At 40.8% G+C, this 14,350-nt stretch overlaps 1 protein-coding gene across 3 annotated transcripts in view; it reads right to left on the reverse strand.

Moving 5' to 3' along the window:
* Window positions 1-5,587: 5,587 nt before the first annotated feature.
* The window catches only part of LOC115172768 (collagen alpha-1(XII) chain), an 86,321-nt gene continuing 77,558 nt past the window's right edge, over window positions 5,588-14,350 (reverse strand). For 2 of the 3 annotated variants that reach the window (XM_029730504.1, XM_029730506.1), the window contains 6 exons: window positions 14,236-14,271; window positions 13,004-13,070; window positions 12,689-12,871; window positions 12,112-12,189; window positions 8,958-9,128; window positions 5,588-6,560 (listed from right to left, as the gene is read on the reverse strand). In XM_029730504.1, coding sequence (XP_029586364.1) covers window positions 6,403-6,560; window positions 8,958-9,128; window positions 12,112-12,189; window positions 12,689-12,871; window positions 13,004-13,070; window positions 14,236-14,271 — 693 coding nt within the window. In that variant the 3' untranslated portion in view covers window positions 5,588-6,402. Of the gene's footprint in view, window positions 6,561-8,122; window positions 8,570-8,957; window positions 9,129-12,111; window positions 12,190-12,688; window positions 12,872-13,003; window positions 13,071-14,235; window positions 14,272-14,350 lie in introns of those variants that run through there. The other variant, XM_029730505.1, reaches the window with a different exon arrangement.

The raw sequence follows: 14,350 nt of genomic DNA on the forward strand, positions 1-14,350 counted from the left end.
AATGTTGTGTGTAGAGGGATTGTGAGATAAATTGTCTTGGATATTTGACTGTTGCCATCAGCGGGTATTGTTAGGAGAGTTCATTATTGTTCATAAATCCAATTTTTCACTAAATGGACATACACTTTAAGAACGGTAAATATTATGTAATCTCATATACTGTCACGTATCTTAGCGTAAACGGTCAGGGCATGGCATTTTAAGTTATTTTCCAAAACCTGTAAAAGTCAAACCCCATCCATTTCAATAGTCCTCCTAGGACTTGTTATCCAAAATGTTAACAAGCTTACATGTGTATTATGCCTTTGTTGGAGTCTCCAAATACCATCAGGCAGTTGTGAGATATTTTATTACAAGTCATCTCCATTGTTTGGCATGGTCCATCAGCTTCCATTAAAACATGCTCGTTTCATCCCAACCTCTTACTTCCCTAAGCCCATTGGATTTCACAGCAATACCAGCCAAATGACACAGGAATTTGCTGGAATTCATATTATGTGTTTCTGCCTTCCGAGAACGATAGAACTCCACATGCTGCATCATGAGTCCAAACTGTGATGACACTGGGAACAACAGACATCTATCTCTGTAGAGATAATTTTGTGTCATTCGGTCTTTATTGAATATAAACCATTTTCAAAAATAGAGAAACACAACAGTGATTTGATTACATTGGTTGAAAAAATAGGAATATTTGTGTCTCGCTCCCTTTGCTTCTAAATAATATCAGAATTTGTGTGACATTTTAACCAGACCCGAATACTGAGGTCTAGTGTGGAAACTACAGGAGTCATGCAATCCCTTGAGTGAAATACGATAGTGAGTGGAATAATTAGCGGGTATGACACACTGGAACATGGATTGAACATGGATTGAACTTCTAGACATAAAGACTGCGATTACACACCACGGACTAGCAGAATCCTTTTTCTTCTCTCTTGACTCTGAAGAGCCCGAGGCGGAGGATATACGGCTCCCTCAGGAACAGGCCCCGACTCCAGTGATCTGCGTGAAGAGGAGGCGGAGAAAGAGAGGCCAGAGGGCAGGCTGCCTTCTGAAAGAGTCGGAGGCGATCGAATAAGCCCCCACTCCCTTCAATTCCACTAGCAAACATGCAATCTTTGGACAATAAAATGGCCGAGTTTTTGGGAAGATTAAACTACCAACGGAACATTAACTCTTAACTCTTAGCGCAACATCCTGTGAAGCTGGAGTGCGCCAAATTCAAATGACAAAATCGTAATATTAAACATTCATGAAAATACAAGTGTTTTACATCGTTTAAAAGCTTAACTTCTTGTTAATCCAGCCGCGTTGTGAGATTTCAAAAAGGCTTTATGGGGAAAGCATACCATGCAATTATCTGATGACAGCGCCCACACCAAACTTCTTTTCCAAACCAACCACTAAATCGCAAATAGAGATAAAATAAATCACTTACCTTTGAAGATCTTCCTCTGTTTGCAATCCCAAGGGTCCCAGCTACACAACTAATGGTCATTTTGTTCAATAAAGTTTATATCCCAAAAATGTCCATTTAGTTGGCGTGCTTGATTCAGTAATCCACTCTTTCAACATGCATACAAACGAATCCAAAAAGTTATCAGTAAAGTTTGTCCAAACAAGTCAAACGATGTTTCTAATTAATCCTCAGGTACTCTAATATCTAAATAAACGATACAATTTAAGACAGAGAATAGTTTGTTCAATGGGGAAGATAAATAACGAGGAGCGTGCCCCTCATTCATGCGCGCGACAAGACTACATTTCTAATGAGAGACACCTTAGAAAAACTACAACTACTCTGTCATTTTTCAAAAAACAAGCCTGAAACCCTTTCTAAAGATTTTTGACATCTAGTGGAAGCCATAGGAACTGCAATCTGGGAGCTATTTATTTGTATATCCCATAGACAAGCATTGAAATGGACTGTGAGCTCAAAAAAAAAATTCCGGGTGGATGTTCCATAGGTATTCACGTGCCATATCATTTCTGTTATACTCACAGACATCATTTTAACAGTTCTAGAAACTCCAGAGTGTTTTCCATCCAATGCTATCAATTACATGCATATCCTAGCTTCTGGGCCTGAGTAACAGGCAGTTTACTTTGGGCATGTCATTCATCCAAACTTCCGAACACTGCCCCCTAGCCCTAAGAGGTTTTAAGGCTACCAAAAGTCATAATTCAGACATGTTGAGAGGGTCAGGTTTTGATTAGCATGGAATGTGGTGTTTTTTGTTGATTTTTAACTTATTTCCTTCTTATACTCACTTCATAATCAGACCAATTGCCCATATCGACTTCAAAGAACAGTTGGTTTTGACACAAATCTGTATGTTTATGCTGCGGTTAACATCTTAAAAATAGAGGATTGGTTTTAGTGCATTTAACAATATCTTATAAACAAAGGTCCTTCAGACTCACTACTCTGATGCTCATATTTCTTTTGATGGTTAAGGATCAAAACCCCTATAGCATCAGGCTATATACAGCTGTGGGTACTGTATTTGGATTTCAAACCTCTGTGGGTTTTCTCCGCTTTTTAATGGCTAACACATATCATCTGGTCACAAAAACACTACCTGCAGGCAATTTAGCACGCTCTTACAAGCGGGGCTTTAACAAATAAAAAGCGTGTATCAAATTTATTTGATCATCCAGGAAGCAAATAAAATGTTTTTAATAAGCCGTTTTATAGCCGTTAATGTTTGTATCCGGGCGCAGTGTGAAAATACTTGGATCCTTTGACTGCTGAGAATCCAGTGTTTTCAACAGTTTCCCATGTCTGCCAGTGGTAGCAGTCTTGGCCTCCAAATGCCTCTTCTCCCACTCTTTCTCAAGGGGATTTCTTCTATAGAACTCCCCCTGTAAGGGTATTTTCCCTTCATAATGATGAATTGAAATAAACTCAGTTGTTCCTTACTTCACAGTTCTGATCGTTTTCCTAAGTGGTTGTTTTCTCTTTGGATGGAGATCTGCAGAAATTTTCCAGGTGTTATTTGAGCCAAAAATGCATAGGAGTAACAACCTGAACACTATCACATAGTTGTTATTAGGCTTCATGTAAATACATTTCTGATCATTAAAAAGCTGATAACATGAACCTTGTGGTCATGCCGATATAATAAAGTATTTTTCCACAGTTGGAAGAGAGACTGGGAAAGTAAGCTTGAATCCCTCCAAAGAGCACGGTAGACTTTTATGGGGTTAAAGACATACGCAAGCACTGCTTATAACTTACCTTTTTAATTGTGTGTCTTTGATGAGTACATCCCTGCTCCAAGGCTGCAAATTAGCAGGGACTTCAAAAGGAGTTTCCCATGGGTGACTCATCTGGGAGGAACCACAGTGTTTTGTCTAGCAAGGTCACACACTACATCCTTCTGACTGGAATACCAAAGGCTGAGTGAATACTTCAAAATCAAATCAAATTTGATTTGTCACATGTGCCCTGAATATAACAAATACAACAGGTGTAGACCTTACCGTGAAATGCTTACTTACAACGCCTTAACCAACAAGGCACAATAACGAGGCTATATACAGGGGGTAACGGTACCGAGTCAATGTGTGGGGGTACAGGTTAGTCGAGGTAATTTGTACATGTAGGTAGGGGTAAAGTGACTATGCAGAGACAATATACAGCGAGTAGAGCCGTGTAAAAACAAAGGGGGGGGGGGCAATGAAAATAGTCTGGGTGGCCCTTTGATTAATTGTTCAGCAGTTTTATGGTTTCGGGGTAGAAGGCGTTAAGGAGCCTTTTGGACCTAGACTTGGTGCTCCGGTACCGCTTGCTGTGCGGTAGCAGAGAGAAAAGTCTATGACTTGGGTGACTGGAGCCTAACAATTTTTTGGGCCTTCCTCTGACCCTGCTTGGTATATAGGTCCTGGATGGCAGGAAGCATGGCCCCAGTGATGTACTGGGCTGTACGCACTACCCTCTGTAGCGCCTTACGGTCGGATGCCGAGCAGTTGCCATACCAGGTTGGTGATGCAATTGGTCAGGATGCTCTCGATGGTGCAGCTGTAGAACTTTTTGAGGATCTGGGGACCCACGCCAAATCTTTTCAGTCTCTTGAGGGGGAAAAGGCATTGTCGAGCCCTCTTCACAACTTTCTTGGTGTGTTTGGACCATGATAGTTTGTTGGTGATGTGGACACCAAGATACTTGAAACTCTCGACCTGCTCCATTACAGCCTTGTCGATGTGAATGGGGGCGTGTTCGGCCCTCCTTTTACTGTAGTCCACGATCATCTCCTTTGTCTTGCTCACGTTGAGGCAGAGGTTGTTGTCTTGATACAACACTGCCAGGTCTCTGACTTCCTCCCTATAGGCTGTCTCATCGTTGTCGGTGATCAGGCCTACCACCATTGTGTTGTCAGCAAACTTAATGATACGGTTGGAGTCGTGCTTGGCCACACAGTCACTGGAGTGTGTCTACTTCCTGCCTTAAGTTGTTGGTGACCAGTGAGAAACGTGGTTTATGTCTGATGATGTCTCAATGAAAAGAGTTCAATAGGATGATTTTAAATAGTTTAGACCAAACTGAAATGTTAAAAATGAAGCCAGCAACCATACATTTTAGCCAAAAACCTGGTTGCCCCTGCTAGAAGGCTGTGGCAGCAAGTGGATCTTCCAGCATGACAATAACCCCAAATCTAATCAAAATCCACAAAGAAATGTTTAATTGACTATAAATCAACATTTTTCAATGGCCATCTCAGTCTCAAGACTTTAACCCCATTGAAAACCTGTGGTTTGAAATGAAGAGGGCGGTCCATAAGAGCAGACGGGATATCAAGGATAGCAGGCTATCAAGGATCCGGAAAAGTTCTGTTCAGAGGAATGGTCTAGGATCTCTCCCCTACATAAAACATTTAAGAATAAGACTCAGTGTCATTATCCTCAGAAGGGGAGGATGCTAGAGTACTGACAACAGGTTGTCAATCATTTTTACCCCTATCTATTTTTTATTTATTTTATTGCTTCTTAAACAAAATGTCTTTCTCATAACATTTCCCAATTTTATTATTTATTTTATACAGCCTTTTTTGCTTATCTTTATCAAGGGTGCCCATAATTATGGACCTGACTGTATATTATATACCCATTGATTCTTGAATAATATAACTTATATTATTTAACTTATAATTTCTCACGAGTTTAGTTCAACTGTCGTACCCAATCAGAACCCACAATTTAAACATGTTTAAGTCCATTGTTTGCAAACAATGTCATTGTAAAAAATCACTGTATAGCCTCAAAACATGGTAAAAACTATCATTTTGACGTCATGGATGGTCAGTCTTTGCATCCATAGCTCTGTCTATGAATTTGACAGTGGCTACTATTCTCCAGACCCATCCCTCATCTTTATACCAAAATAGTGGCAGGGTGGCTGCTTTGTTATAGTTTGAACTGCAGATTGCCCCTTTGAAGCTGTACTCACTCTCGTAAAGACCGTTTTTTGGGATTGGCATCTGACATGTGATCATATTCGATCCAGTGTTTGCAGCTACAGTGCATTTATCAAATAACTGGGACATAGACTGAGACACCACAGACATGAGACTGAAACAAAAGGTACAATTTTCAGTAGTTTTATTGAAAAATGCCTCTTCTGTTTCAGAAATAAATAAGAAAATAAGGCTGTGGAATTCACAATGTGCAGTTAAAACATGAAAAAGCAATTCTATGTCCATAGTCTTGCAAACAAATTCCAACTGCATTTGATATTGATACAAAACAATAACTATATTCTGATTTGTTTTTGTTTTGTTGAAATCTTAAATATACAACACAGACATGCAACTCCACCTTTGGGAAAAATCAGCTGTGAGTTGGTATTATAAAAAAAGATACACATTTGGTCTAAAGTAACTCATTGAAAGCCTGATTTGATAATAGCTGGGAATCTTTGGGAACATTTAATGGAGGGAGCTGGAACCAGTAACCCTCTTTCTGATGAAGAGGGTGGCAAACTACATGACTTCAAAAGAACAACAGACAGCTTGACATTGTGAAATTTGCAATGAACTGTGAGGTACAGGGCTAATGTGGAGGGGTACAGAGACATACATATACCTTCCCCAACGTATTTGCTGACTTTCCGATGATTAGTGCATTAAACATTGGACTCTAACACTTAATGCAGTTATGTTACAAGCAGAGACACTGAAGGAAACAGTTAGCAAGCACACAGGTTTGTAATGAAATAATGTCGAGATTCATTATATTTCCACTTAATCTTGCTAAACTTAATTTGTTGATGCGTAAAGATATGTTCAATAAAGCCAAGGGTTTCAGACCCATAGATTTTATTCTCTGAATTTCACTTAATACTCGCACATGTAATAATGGAGATAAATTCAATATAACAATCCTTTGTTTTGTTTTTGTTTATGGTACTATCCTCTCGGTATCGTCTCTTGATAGTGACCTCTTTCCTCTCTGGTTTCGTGAGTAACCAGGCGACTGTATGGCCTCAGATTCATCTTCCGGTTCTTCCTCAGGTATAGGGACTAGGTAGGTTTCAGGGTCGGGCTCGTAGCCGGTGGCTAGAAACATTAGTTTGGCCAATCAAACAGGACTTTAGTCAACAGGCTGAGACTTAACATGCACAATGTACAACCTAAACGTTTGACTATGTCCTAAACATGAAAAATCAACCAAGGTATTGAATGTATGGACCAAAGAACTGTAATTTATCTTGTTTCTATGTTAGAATGATTACATGCACTCCTGAACTTAATGTTATTGAGAAATATCAACCATATTGAACACATACCTCATATAAAGATAAATATCAATACAAGTAACAAAGCTGGGATTGAATTTGTAACAAAACACTAATACAACACTGCCACTTGTCTCTAGCTCTATCCTATCCTTTTGCTACTCCTAAAAACTATATATATATATATATATATATATACACACTACCGATCAAAAGTTTAGGGTCACTTAGAAATGTCCTTGTTTTTGAAAGAAAAGCACATTTTTTGTCCATTAAAATAACATCAAATTGATCAGAAAAACAGTGTAGACATTATTAATGTCGAAAATGACTATTGTAGCTGGAAACGGCAGATTCTTAATGGAATATCTACATAGGTGTACAGAGGCCCATTATCAGAAACCATCACTCCTGTGTTCCAGTGGCACATTGTGTTAGCTAATCGAAGTTTATCAATTTAAAAGGCTAATTGATCATTAGAAAAGCACAGCTGAAATCTGTTGTTCTGATTAAAAAAACAATAAAACTGGCCTTCTTTAGACGAGTTGAGTATCTGGAGCATCAGCATTTGTGGGTTCGATTACAGGCTCAAAATGGCCGGAAAGAAAGACTTTCTTCTGAAACTTGTTAGTCTATTCTTGTTCGGAGAAATGAAGGCTATTCTATGCGAGAAATTGCCAAGAAACTGAAGATCTCGTACAACGCTGTGTACTACTCCCTTCACAGAACAGCGCAAACTGGCTCTAACCAGAATAGAAACAGGAGTGGGATGCCCCAGTGCACAACTGAGCAAGAGGACAAGTACATTAGAGTGTCTAGTTTGAGAAACAGACGCCTAACAAGTCCTCAACTGGCAGCTTCATTAAATAGTACCCGCAAAACACCAGTCTCAACGTCAACAGTGAGGAGGCAACTCCAGGATGCTGGCCTTCTAGGCAGAGTTGCAAAGAAAAAGCCATATCTCAGCCTGGCCAATAAAAATACAAGATTAAGATGGGCAAAAGAACACAGATACTGGACAGAGGAACTCTGCCTAGAAGGCCAGCATCCCAGAGTCGCTTTGTCATTATGGGGTATTGTGTGTAGATTGATGAGGGAAAAAAACAATTGAATCCATTTTAGAATAAGGCTGTAACGTAGCAAAATGTGGAAAAAGTCAAGGTGTCTGAATACTAAATATATATAAACAGAAGAAAATGGAAGGAAAAGAACATTTAGCATAGATTAGGCAAACATACAAAGAACATCATGATTAAATGTACAAATGTCACATGCTTCGGTTTGGACCGGAGCACAAGCTGTGTAAATCACAGGCCTCATACTGTAATAAAACAGAGGTTATGCTTGCATTAAGTCAGTAAGAAGCGGGTTAAAAGGCACAAGCTCAATACAGATGTTAAATGATTTTAGTGGATTGTGTGGTTCAAACATAATTTACAAGGCACAATTAGTTTATTTACAGAGATCACCTCTACGTCAACATGTTAACACTTGTTCATTTGTTATGAGATCCACTTTGTTAGTAGTTTTTGGTTTGTTTGTTTTTTTACATGCTCCTTCCCGCGTAGAGAAGCTCTCTCTGTTTGCTGGGGTTTTGGTTCAAGATGCAAACAGGCCAGTAGGGTTGCCATCTCTGCATCTTGTCTGATAGTAGCTGTGAAGTGGTGTTAGTGCGAGTCCACTCCTTTGTCTCGTTTTTGGGGTTTTAACGTCGTTCATTAATTATGTCCCCGGTGGTTATCCTTAAGGGCTCATTAGCCAGTGAGCTAACATCTCATGAAACAGGACTGTAAGCAGCACAGGCAGCATAGAGAGTTTACTAGGACCGACCTGAAAACAGTTCAAACAGGGGGTTAGATCTCTCTGTTGCAGAAAGTTATTTGCCATTTCTATTTCTACTTGGCAGTGTTTAACATGCAATTATGAATATCCACTCTATAACAAACATATTGAGACCTTGGAAGTAAAGGGTTCATCATGTTGCCAAAAGGGGGTTGTCCAGACAAAAATAAGTCTGCTGTGTCATTTGCATAAAGTTTTGTTAACAACTGCATTTTGTTTAGAACCCTTGAAACCCATGGCCTCCGTACATTGAACCAGAGCAGAGAGTTAGCTGTTGAGTATAAAGTTGTAAATAAATTAGTGTGCATACGTTACATTCACTATGTACTCAGCTACCCTGCCATGCAGATTGGGATTCAGTCAGTTGTGGACATACCTGGGTAACCTTGTCCATTGTAAGGAATGCCAACACACTGGGAGGAGTCGCAGTAGCCAGGGGGTCCTGGTGGTCCCCTCACTCCTGAGGTTCCCTGGCGACCAGGAGGGCCCCGAGGCCCAGCAGAGCCCGTAGCACCTGTAGCGCCGGTTCGAGCCTCGCCTGGTGGCCCTGGGAGTAGGGAGAGGGAGGTGGGTTGTGGAAAATAATTAAAGAATAGTCAGAACGAAACCTCCCTGACATCACCCTTAAATCCCAACTGGAAGTGGAGGGGGGGGACTATTGGTTTCTACCACTGTAATTTCAATATTTAGACGGCTCAATTAAAAGACATTAAAAAGTTAAAAAGTGAGCCAGTCAGGGCTCTGGTGAGTTACCCCCTGCCCCAGTCTGTCTAGACAGTACAAACAAAGGATGGAATTTCCTCCACTCTCTCGCTCTCTCTTGCTCTTTGATCTCTTAAGTGAGCACATGTGTTGTCAATGAAGGAGCCACCAAAGCAACGCTCATTGTACAACAATCTGATTCTCCCACTCAACAATGAGTCATCATCGCTAGCTAACTAGCTTCCTCCTACAGGAGTTTAGTAGTGTCTTACTTCATTCACAGAAACAGACTTGGCAGTGTTCGACAGGAGGGGGAAGTAGACATCATATATAGCCTGATATTTCCACTAGCCCCCCCTACCCCTTGTGATAGGAAAGCTTCTGGGGACTCAGGGCCTTCACATGCTGAATATCAATTAAAGGTGGATGTTATGTTGCCTCCATGAAGACAGCATAATATCAACAGTGAATAAGACAGCTATTAGAGATTAATCCTCAGCCATTTCTAGAATGGGTTTGGGATCACTGATGAATGAGAGGTCGGGGTAACATTGTTTTGATAAGAGAAGATAGCAGCTATAATGCATAATGTTAAATCCTTCATCCAGAAATAGACCTTGGCTCTCAATTCCTTTGATGTATCGTATGTTGATCAAGACGTGTGAACACATCTGTGCGGACCAATCCCATGAAGAAGAAGCATAAATTCTATCTCGAAAAGAGAAGTGTTTTTCTGGGAATACGTTTGACCGTTCACTGAGAATTTATGAAACACAGCTGCCCAAACGAAGGTTCATGAGACACATCTAGGTCAATCTTGGCCTGCCCCTTGGGTCTGTCATTTATATTGCACTGGGAGGAGTTCTAAAAGTCACAAAGAGAGGTCCAGGGATAGGATTTAGAACAAAATGGCTACCATGGTGAAATAAGTTAAGAACTGTAGATCAGCAAGTAGTGAATAAGGAACCTCCTGTCTCCAGTTGTTAAGCACAACCATTTACAGTTAGTATGCGAGAAGATTCTTATGTTCCATACCTTGTTGTTAAGGTACAGTTGAAGTCGGAAGTTTACATACACCTTAGCCAAATACATTTATACACTCCGTTTTTCACAAATCCTGACATTTAATCCTAGTAGAAATTCCCTGTTTTAGGTCAGTTAAGATCACCACTTTATTTGAAGAATGTGAAATGTCAGAATAATAGTAGAGAGAATGATTTATTTCAGCTTTTATTTCTTTCATTACATTCCCAGTGGGTCAGAAGTTTACATACACTCAATTAGTATTTGGTAGCATTGCCTTTAAATTGTTTAACCTCTCTAGGGTAGGGGGCAGTATTTGCACGGCCGGATAAAAAACGTACCCGATTTAATCTGGTTATTACTACTGCCCAGAAACTAGAATTTGCATATAATTATTGGATTTGGATAGAAAACACCCTAAAGTTTCTAAAACTGTTTGAATGGTGTCTGTGAGTATAACAGAACTCATATTGCAGGCAAAAACCTGAGAAGATTCCTTACAGGAAGTGCCCTCTCTGACCATTTCTTGGGCTTCTACACTCTCTTTATTGAAAACTGAGGATCTCTGCTGTAACGTGACACTTCCTACGGCTCCCATAGGCTCTCAGAAGGCGGCAAAACGGTGAATGATGCCTTTGGAGCCCCTGGCTGAAAAACAGTAGCGCATTTGGATAGTGGTCGATCAGAGAACAATGAGACTGGGGCGTGTGCACGAGGCGACACCATGTTTTAATTTTTTGTCTTTGAACGAAAACAGGGTTTCCCGCTCGGAATATTATCGTTTTTTTACGAGAAAAATCGCATAAAAATGTATTTTAAACAGCGGTTGACATGCTTCGAAGTACGGTAATGGAATATTTTGAATTTTTTTGTCACGAAACGCGTTGGGCGTATCACCCTTCGTCACCCTTCGGATAGTGTCTTGAACTTTGCAAACCGTAGTCTGGCTTTTTTATGGCGGTTTTGAGCAGTGGCTTCTTTCTTGCTGAGCAGCCTTTCAGGTTATGTCGATATAGGACTCGTTTTACTGTGGATACACATACTGTTGTACCTATTTCCTCCAGCATCTTCACAAGGTCCTTTGCACTTTTCGCACCAAAGTACGTTCATCTCTAGGAGACAGAACGTGTCTCCTTCCTGAGCTGTATGACGGCTGCATGGTCCCATGGTGTTTATACTTGCGTACTATTGTTTGTACAGATGAACGTGGTACCTTCAGGTATTTGGAAATTGCTCACAAGGATGAACCAGACTTGTGGAGGTCTACAATTTTTTTTCTGAGGTCTTGGCTGATTTCTGTTGATTTTCCCATGATGTCAAGCAAAGAGGCACTGAGTTTGAAGGGAGGCCTTGAAGTATATCCACAGGTACACCTCCAATTGACTGAAATGATGTCAATTAGCCTATCAGAAGCTTCTAAAGCCATGACATAATTTTCTGGAATTTTCCAAGCTGTTTAAAGGCACAGTCAACTTAGTGTATGTAAACTTCTGACCCATTGGAATTGTGACACAGTGAATTAGAAGTGAAATAATCTGTCCGTAAACAATTGTTGGAAAAATGACTTGTGTCATGCACAAAGTAGATGTCCTAACCGACCTGCCAAAACTACAGTTTGTTAACAAGAAATTTGTGGAGTGGTTGAAAATGTGAACTTCCGGCTTCAACTGTATATGAGGCAAATTACTGAGTCAGGGGCTTCCGTTAATGGTCTCTGCTTTCTTGTGAGACAGGAGACCTTGGCAGAGGCATAGCTGTGAAATGGGTTATTGTACATGAGAAGTGAGTGACGGCCAAGGTCTTACCAGGGGGACCACTGAGTCCTCTCTGTCCTCTCTGTCCTGTTCCAGGGGATCCTCTCTCTCCCTTCTCTCCTGGCGTCCCTGCAACAGCACAATCAGATACACAGGCAACAGGTTATTAGCAATGACAAAAGGTCCCATTGTACAGCACCATGTATTTGTAAAAACCACAATGGAGCATGTCTGAGGATGGAGGAAATTGTAGCATGGATTAGATTTACTGTAGGAAGTGAAGCGTGATGGCAGATGACCATCAATTATTTACATGATGTCATGAACTCTATATTTTTAGAATAGATGTATTTTGCACAATTGCTTGCAATCAAAACTTCCATTTGATCTTTGTGCTCCAGGCATTATTTAATTGTACCATTGTTGTAAAAGTTGCAATGTTACTCCAGGCTCAAAGAACAGACCAACCGTTATCCTAGGATGTTACATAGGTTGAAGAAGAGGACCGTGTCCTGTCATAACTTAAAGTTTTGCATCTCTGAGAGGTTGTAATTTACTTTCTAGCCATAGAAAAACAGGAAGTAAGAAAAACAGGCAAAAAATACATAAACAGCACACTATCACTCACCTCTCTCTCCTTGGTTTCCAGGTAAGCCGGGGTTTCCTGGGAAACCATTTCGGCCAGTCTGTCCAGGTTCTCCACGAGGACCCGTGTTGCCGGCGGGACCAGGGGGGCCTACGGGGCCTGGGTTGTTGCTAGAGTAACCGGTGGGGATCTGGTTGATCATATTATTAATTCTGCTCATTTGACCTGAGAGGAATGAATGAAGATATGATTAAGGCAGATAGCAAAATCACATAGATGGTTTATTTGTATACATTGTATGTGTGTGTAGGTGTACCCAACCAATGCTGGTTTATGAAGGTCTAAATAGGAACTCACTATTCACAAGCTGTTCGCAAACTTGTCTGGCAATGGAACGCATCAGATTCTGAGATGCAAAGTCCCCCTGGAAAACAAACACATTTTGGTGAGACAAGGTTATGCTACTCTGAGAAGCAGGAGTCGACAGCAGGCGTCTGGCGGGCAAATAAAAAAGCACCTCCCAAAGTTCTGAGGATTTTTGTTTTTGGTCAAAAAAGGACTAAAATCACCAGGAATTCAGATAAAAAATAAATAATTTAGGAAATCTGTTCACCAAGTATTCCCACGAATAAAAAAAAGAGATGTGATCGTGTCTCCATGTAATTAAGTTATGAAATGGTTGTTATTTTCCAATACAACCTCTTTTGTGCCTTACTTGTGGTCAATTAGCATGGTACAAATAATTATAATTATGTTCCGGCACCATTGACCATCGGCTCCGACAAAAAATCAGCCCACGGCAGAATCTAGTTGCCTAGTCCTGGACTAAAGGATACAGTAGTTGCCTAGCTCCGGACTAAAGGCTACAGTAGTTGTCTAGCCCTGGACTAAAGGATACAGTAGTTGCCTAGCCCTGGACTAAAGGATACAGTAGTTGCCTAGCCCTGGACTAAAGGATACAGTAGTTGCCTAGCCCTGGACTAAAGGATACAGTAGTTGCCTAGCTCTGGACTAAAGGATACAGTAGTTGCCTAGCTCTGGACTAAAGTATACAGTAGTTGCCTAGCCCTGGACTAAAGGATACAGTAGTTGCCTAGCCCTGGACTAAAGGATACAGTAGTTGCCTAGCTCTGGACTAAAGGATACAGTAGTTGCCTAGCCCTGGACTAAAGGATACAGTAGTTGCCTAGCCCTGGACTAAAGGATACAGTAGTTGCCTAGCCCTGGACTAAAGGATACAGTAGTTGCCTAGCCCTGGACTAAAGGATACAGTAGTTGCCTAGCCCTGGACTAAAGGATACAGTAGTTGCCTAGCTCTGGACTAAAGGATACAGTAGTTGCCTAGCCCTGGACTAAAGGATACAGTAGTTGCCTAGCCCTGGACTAAAGGATACAGTAGTTGCCTAGCCCTGGACTAAAGGATACAGTAGTTGCCTAGCCCTGGACTAAAGGATACAGTAGTTGCCTAGCCCTGGACTAAAGGATACAGTAGTTGCCTAGCCCTGGACTAAAGGATACAGTAGTTGCCTAGCTCTGGACTAAAGGATACAGTAGTTGCCTAGCTCTGGACTAAAAGATACAGCACATACCCTCTCTCCCTTTTCTCCTTTTATTCCAGACAGTCCCTGTGAAAAAGAGGAAACATGGATGTTTTCAATACAAGGAAAGCCATTCATTTGCATGAGATTTGCAACAAAACATCAC

This window comes from Salmo trutta, chromosome 33 (genome assembly GCF_901001165.1).
Source record: "Salmo trutta chromosome 33, fSalTru1.1, whole genome shotgun sequence".
NCBI classification, from domain to species: Eukaryota; Metazoa; Chordata; class Actinopteri; order Salmoniformes; family Salmonidae; genus Salmo; species Salmo trutta.